Below are 7,772 nucleotides of genomic sequence, written 5' to 3'. Positions count from 1 at the left end.
TGAGGCGGGCGGATCATGAGGTCAGGAGATCGAGACCATCCTGGCTAACACGGTGAAACCCCATCTCTACTAAAAATACAAAAAAGTAGCCGGGTGAGGTGGCGGGCACCTGTAGTCCCAGCTCCTCGGGAGGCTGAGGCAGAAGAATGGCGTGAACCTGGGGGGCGGAGCCTGCAGTGAGCCAAGATCGCACCACTGCACTCCAGCCTGGGTGACAGAGCGAGACTCTGTCTCAAAAAAATAAATAAATAAATCCTCCTGTCTCACCCCATGGTCTCTCTGGTCCTCCTTCATTCCTGCAACAGTTTCTGTAACATCCAGGGTACAGTAAGGAATGTTCAAGTGTACCTGTAAAATGACACTGGAATAGTATTCATTTCCTAATTTCAACCCATTTAAAAGTACTTTCTCCATCAAGTTACTGACACAGGATTTTTCTCGGCCACATTGCCAACTGAGGACCTCCACAGCCAGCGACAGCCCTCTGCCTGGACCTCACTTAGCCCTGGGCCTGCTGCTGGAAGTGCCCTGCCCTCTTGGCCTGCCTGTGTTATAGCTTATACCCATGTTTAGTGGTTCTGAGCACTTGTCCTGAGTCCAAAAAGAATAAGGATACACTGACAATTGAAGGGTGAGGATGGGTAGAAAAGAATTTTATTGAGCGAAAGAACAGCTCTCAGTGGAGAGGGGATGCAGGGAGTGGTCCCCAACCCCCACAGCAGGGTGATTTCTCTCCTCACTGCAGCTGAGTCTGGGTCTTTTATGGGCTCAGAATAGGGGAATACATGTTGACTGATTTGTAAGTATGCAAAGGCACCACTCAAAGGTGGGCACAGCAGTGTAAAAACCAATTAGGAAAGGGCAGGTATATGTAAAATAGGTGAAGGGTTGGGATCAATCGGAGGAAAGCACACCAAATGGGAAGACAGGTTCTCAATTCAGTATGAGGATTTAGCCGGGACTGTCTTCAGCTTTAAGGTTGGGTTTCACCAGGTACCCACCCCTATCTGCCTGGGCATTTGACTGCCTCCTGCCACTATCATTACCTGACCGGGTTTCCACAACCCACCATCCACAGTGAGGAAGGGCAGGGCTCCTGAAAATGAGCCAGCAATTCTCCTTCAGGTGGATGGAGATACAAGTCTTACCAGTACAGTCTCATGCACAATCACACACACAATGTCTCCACTTTGGTATCTAGCAATGGCTGAAAAAGCCACAGCACTGTGTGTGTCCTCTGGTGTCTGATGAAGTATGACTCCTGGCTAAAGGCTGTACCACATTCCCTGTACACATAAAGTTTCTATCCTGAGTGTGTCCTCTGATGTCTGATAAGGTTGGACTTCCGACTAAAGCCCCGTCCACATTTTCTGCAAATATAAGGCTTCTCTCCTGAATGTGTCCTCTGGTGTCTAATGAGGTGCGACTGCCGGCTAAAGCCTTGCCCACACTCCCTGCACACATGAGGCTTCCCCCCTGCGTGTGCTCTCTGGTGTTTAATGAGAGTTAACTTAGCACAAAAGCCTTGCCCACACTCCCTGCACACAAAGGCACCTGAGTGTGCCCTCTTGTGCCTAAACAGGTTAGGCTTCTGCCGAAACCTTCTGCCACACTCCCTGCACATAAAAGGCTTTTCCCCTGAATGTGTCCTCTGGTGTGAAATGAGGGTGGACTTATCATTAAAGCCTCGTCCACACTCAGCACATACAAATGGCTTCTCCCCTGAGTGTGTCCTCTGGTGCGTGATGAGGGTTGATTTCCGGGTAAAGCCTCGCCCACACTCCGTACATACAAATGGCTTCTCCCCTGTGTGTGACCTCTGGTGTTTGTTAAGGTTTGACTTCAGGCTAAAGCACTGCCCGCACTCCAGGCAGACATAAGGTTTAACCCCTGAGTGTGTCCTCTGGTGTGTTTTGAGGTTTGATTTCCAGCTAAAGTGACGCCCACATTCTGTGCATACATAAGGCTTCTCTCCTGTGTGTGTCCTTAAGTGTCTGATGAGGTGTGACTTCTGGCTAAAGCCTTGCTCACACTCCCTGCAAATGTAAGGCTTCTCTCCTGAATGTGTCCTCTTGTGTCTGACCAGGTGTGAATGCTGGCGAAAGCCACGCCCACATTCCCTGCAAACATAAGGCTTCTCCCCAGTGTGCGCCCTCTGGTGGGTGATGAGGTTTGACTTCAGGCTAAAGCTCTGCCCACATTCCTTGCACACATAAGGCTTGAGCCCTGAGTGTGTCCGCTGATGTGTAAAGAGGTTCGACTTCCAAGTAAAGCCTCGTCCACAATCCTTGCACACATAAGGTTTCTCCCCTGAGTGTGTCCTCTGATGTGTGATCAGGTTTGACTTCCACGTAAAGCCTCGCCCACATTCCCTGCACACATAAGGCTTTTCCCCAGAGTGTGTCCTTGGGTTTTTGATGAGGATTGACATACTGCCAAAGCTGTCTCCCCACTCAGTGTACATGTAAGGTGTCTCCCCAGTTTGTGTCTTCTGGATGCTAAAGAGGTTTGACTCCTTGATAAAGCCTGGCCCAAACTCTTCATATTTGATTTCTCCAAATCCTGAGACTTCTAAACCATGCAATACTTCGTCTGTTTCCTCTAGGTCTGCCCTCCGTTCAGGGCTGGGCCCTATATCCACCACTGTGTTGTCTTCCTTGGACTGTGCTGGCTGTTCTTCAGGCGGGCTAGAAAGTGCCTTTGAAGTGCCATTTTTGCTTACTCTCCCAAACAGGAGTCTGGAGTCTTCTCCCTCTTGAATCCATTCTGCTTTGCCACTCAAGCAGAATGGATCCTGCTGTTGTTTCGGATCTTCTGGATAGTGTTTTCCCAGCTGGAGAGGATTTCCTGCCCATAAACTTGAAAACAGCTGAGAGAGATGACTCAGCCACACATGTTGGCTGAGAGCTTGCTGATTGGAGAAAATCAGAGGGCAGGAGGGACTAAGTTGAATTTCTGGCTTCGATTCTGCTGAAGAAAGAACATTTTCAGAGGGGCCATAGGTAGGGCTGTGTAGGCAATTTTGCCTTGCCCACTGGTCATTCATAATATATTTACATCACAAGCTATCTCCCAGTTAGACATCCTTCCCAGCATCTATTTTTTCATTTCACTTCACGCATTACACTTTCGTTGTTTTTGTTTTAAATGGAGTCTTTCTTTCACCCAAGCTGGAGTGCAGTGGTGCGATCTCAGCTCACTGCAACCTCCGCCTCCAGGGTTCAAGCGATTCTCCTGCCTTAGCCTCCCGAGTAGCTGGGATTACAGGCGCCCAAGACCATGCCCAGCTAATTTTTGTATTTTTAGTAAAGACAGAGTTTTGCCGTGTTTGCCAGGCTGGTCTTGAACTCCTGACCTCAGGTCAGCCTAAGCCTCCCAAAGTGCTGGGATTACAGGCATAAGCCACTATGTCCAGCCCTATGCATTACATTTTCTATTGCAGGAGTTGGCAAACTCACCTGACAGGCCAAATCCAGCCTGAAACCTGTTTCTGTATGGCCTGCCAGCTAAAAATGGTTTTTTACCTTTTTAAGGGGTTGAATTCAAAAGAGGGAGACACAGAAGAAAGAGAAAGGAAGGAAGAAGGAGGAGGAGGAGGAGGAGAAGGAAAAGGAGGAGAAGAAGAAAGAAGAAGTGGCAAATATTGCACGTGTTCTCACAAACTTAAAATATGACACCTGTAGTCCCAGCACTTTGGGAAGCCGAGGCGGGCAGATCACGAGGTCAAGAGATTGAGACCATCCTGGCCAACATGGTGAAACCCCGTCTTCACTAAAAATAGAAAAATTAGCTGGCTATGGTAGCACACACACGTAGTCCCAGCTACTTGGGAGGCTGAGGCAGGAGAATCGCTTGAACCCGGGAGGAGGACATTGCAGTGAGCCGAGATCGTGCCACCACACTCCAGCCTGGTGACACAGCGAGACTCTGTCTCAAAAAAAAAAAAAAAAAGAGGGGACAAACAAAATGAGGAGAAAATAAATGAAAGGCATCTTAACTGGAAAGGAAGAAGTAAAAAAAATCTCTTTTGTTCACAGATTATATAATTTTGTATGCATAAAATTTCAAAAAAGCAACTAGAAGTCATAATTGTACTTAGGTCATATAAGATAAATATATAAAAAATAATTATATTTCTATATACTAGCAATGACTATTCTAAAAATGAAACTGAGAAAACAATACTATTCACGATAGCATAAAAATAATAAAATGCTAAGGAATAAATGTGACAAAGTAGCACAAAATTTGTAAACTGAAAATTAAGGCTGGGCACGGTGGCTCATGCCTGTAATCCCAACACTTAAGGAGGCTGAGGTGGGAGGATTGCTTGAGGCCAGAAGTTTGAGGCCAGTTTGGGCAACATAGTGGGATGAAAGAAAGAGAAGAGAAAGGGAAAGAGAAAAGGAAAGGAAAGGAGGAAAAGAAAGATTTTTAAAAAGAAAATTAACAAACATTGTTGAATGAAATTAAAGCTCCAAATAAATAGGGAGACAGTCATAGATTGGAAGGCTTACTATTATTAAGATGGTGATTCTCACCAAAATTTATCTGCAGATTCAACATAATCATGGTATCACAACCACAGCAGGCTTTTGGTTTTTTTCCCTTTTGGAAATTCACAATCTGATCCTAAAACTTAACATTGAAATTCAAAGGACATAAAATAGACAAAACAATTTCTGAAAAAGAAAATAAAGTTGGGGAGTGTATACTTCTAACTTCAAAACTTAATATAAAGCTACAGTAATGAAGATAGTGTGCTACTGTCATAGGAGGAAGATGGAGATCATGGAACAAAATCGGGAGACTAGAAATGAACACTTAGATTCACAGTCAGCTGATTTTTGATAAAGGTGCCAAGGTAATTCAGTGGGGGAAAGGATACTCTTTACATGAGATTGTAAGGACAACTGAATATTCATATGCAAGAAAATGAATTTAGATTTTTCACCTCATTTGATACATAAAAATTAACTAAAATGGATTGTAGCCATAAATGTAAGAGCTAAAACTATAAAACTTCTAGAAGAAACCAATGAAGAAAATCTTCATAACCTTGAGTTAAGAATAAAGTTCTTAGTTACAGTACCAAAAGCACATCCATTTTAAAAATTGGTAAGTTACACTTAATCAGCATTTAAAACTTTTGTGCCTGAAATGACACCATTGAGAAAATGAAAAGATAAGCCACAGACAGGGAGAAATATCTGAAAATCCTATACTGATATAGGACTTGTGTCTAGAATATACTAAAAATTCTTACACTTCAATAAGAACACAATCTAATTTTAAAATGAAGAAAAGAATTGAATAGGCATTTTACTAAAAAAGATATGCAAATGGTTAATAAACAATGAAAAGGGCCAGGCATGGTGGCTTATGCCTGTAATCCCCACACTTTGGGAGGCCAAGGTAGGTGAATCACCTGAGGTTAGGAGTTCTCAACCAGCCTGGCCAGCATGGTGAAACCCTGTCTCTACTAAAAATACAAAAATTAGTCGGGTGTGGTGACAGGTGCCTGTAATCCCAGCTACCTGGGAGGCTGAAGCAGAAGAATTGCTTGAACCCAAGAGGCGAAGGTGGCAGTGAGTCGAGATCATGCCATTGCACTCCAGCCTGGGCAACAACAGCGAAACTCCATCTCAAAAAAAACACAAACAATGAAAAGATCAACATCATCAGCTATTCGGGAAATGCATTAAATGCACAATGAAGTACCACTACACACCCACTAGAATGTCTATAATCAAAATCAGTGACAATACCGAGTGCTGACAAGGACGTGGAGAAACTAAAACCCTAATATATTGGTAATAGAAATGTAAAATGGTACAGGCACTTTGAAAAACATTTTTCCAATTTTTATTTTTTATTTTTGAGATGGAGTCTCACTCTGTCACCCAGGCTGGAATGCAGTGGCACGATCTCGGCTCATTGCAACCTCCATCTCCCAGGTTCAGGCGATTCTCCTGCCTCAGCCTCCTGAGTAGCTGGGATTACAGGCACCTGCCAACACACCCAGGTAATTTTTGTATTTTTAGTAGAGATTGGGTTTCACCATGTTGGTCAGGCTCATCTTGAACTCCTGACCTCAGGTGATCTACCCACCTCGGCCTCCCAAAGTGCTGGGATTACAGGTGTGAACCACCGCACCCAGCCCCAATTTTTAAAAAGGTTAAACATAAACATACCATACAACCTAGCAATTATACTCCCAATTATCTACCCAAGAGAAATGAAAACGTATGTCCACACTAAGACTGGTATATGAGTGTTCATAGCAACACTATTCACAATAGCCAAAAAGTGAACACAGTCCACATGTCCATCAACGAGTAAACAGAAAAACAAAATGTGGTATATCCATACAAAGGAATACTATATAGCAATAAAAAATGAATTACTGATACATGCTGCAACTTGGATGAACATCAAAAACATTATGCTAAACAAAAGAATCCAAGTATAAAAGACTATATATTTCGGCCTGACACAGTGGCTCACGCCTGTAATCCCAGCACTTTGGGAGGCTGAGGCGGGTGGATCACAAAGTCAGGAGATTGAGACCATCCTGGCCAACATGGTGAAACCCCGTCTCTACTAAAATACAAAAAATTAGCCAGGTGTGGTGGTGTGCACCTGTAGTCCCAGCTACTCAGGAGGCTGAGGCAGGGGAATTGCTTGAACCCAGGAGGCAGAGGTTGCAGTGAGCCGATATAACACCACTGTATTCCAGCCTGGCGACAGAGCAAGGCTCCATCTAAAAAAAAAATAAAAAAGAAAAGACTATATATTTCACAATGCCATTCTTATACGTCTAGAAACAGCAAATCTATAGACAGTAAACAAATCAATGGTTTCCTCTGATGGGAGGAGGGATGAATGCAAATGGGCACATGAGAACTTTCTGGTATGATAGAAATGTTGAATAGAGGTGACAATCATATAACTCTATAAGTTTAATAAAAATTATTTAACTGTACACATACAGGCCAGGTGCGGTGGTTCACGCCTGTAATCCCAGCACTTTGGAAGGCTGAGGTGGCGGATCACCTGAGGTCGGAAGTTTGAGACCAGCCTGACCAACGTGGAGAAACCCTGTCTTTACCAAAAATACAAAATTAGCCAGGCCTGGTGGTACATGCCTGTAATCCCAGCTACTCGGGAGGCTGAGGCAGGAGAATCACTTGAACCCAGGAGGCAGAGGTTGCAGTGAGCCGAGATTGCGCCACTGCACTCCAGCATGGGCTACAACAGTGAAACTCCATCTCAAAAAATATATATATATATATTGAACTGTATACATACAATAAGTAATTTTATGTCATGTAAATTATACCTCAATAAAGCTATTTTAAAAAGTGAGAACTGACCAGGCGCGGTAGCTCACGCCTGTAATCCCAGCACTTTGGGAGGCCAAGGTGGGTGGATCACCTGAGGTCAAGAGTTCAAGACAAGCCTGGCCAAGATGGTGAAATCCTGTCTCTACTAAAAATACAAAACTTAGCCGGGCATGGTGGCACGCACCTGTAGTCCCAGCTAATCGGGAGGCTGAGGCAGAGAACTGCTTGAACCCAGGAGGTGGAGGTTGCAGTGAGCCGAGATCGCGCCAATGCACTCAAGCCTAGGCAACAGAGTGAGACTACATCTCAAAAAAGAAAAAAAAAAAAAGTGAGAACTGAGGAATTGTATTCTAAAATGTCAGTGTTCAATAAATGTGATTCATCACATAAACAGGATTAAAAACAAAAACCGGCCGGGTGTGGTGG

At 44.2% G+C, this 7,772-nt stretch overlaps 1 protein-coding gene across 6 annotated transcripts in view; it reads right to left on the bottom strand.

The window, feature by feature from the left end:
- Window positions 1–632: 632 nt before the first annotated feature.
- ZNF875 (zinc finger protein 875) overlaps window positions 633–7,772 on the bottom strand; it is a 47,592-nt gene continuing 40,452 nt past the window's right edge. For 3 of the 6 annotated variants that reach the window (XM_055369168.2, XM_055369169.2, XM_019016249.4), the window contains one exon: window positions 633–2,970. In XM_055369168.2, coding sequence (XP_055225143.1) covers window positions 1,304–2,970 — 1,667 coding nt within the window. In that variant the 3' untranslated portion in view covers window positions 633–1,303. The remainder of the gene's footprint in view (window positions 2,971–7,772) is intronic. The other 3 variants (XM_055369170.2, XM_063701852.1, XM_019016254.4) reach the window with 1 other exon arrangement.

The sequence above is a fragment of the Gorilla gorilla genome, chromosome 20, assembly GCF_029281585.2.
Source record: "Gorilla gorilla gorilla isolate KB3781 chromosome 20, NHGRI_mGorGor1-v2.1_pri, whole genome shotgun sequence".
Taxonomy (NCBI): Eukaryota; Metazoa; Chordata; class Mammalia; order Primates; family Hominidae; genus Gorilla; species Gorilla gorilla.
Note: the sequence above shows the minus strand (reverse complement) of the source record. Positions and strands in the feature narration are given on the sequence as shown.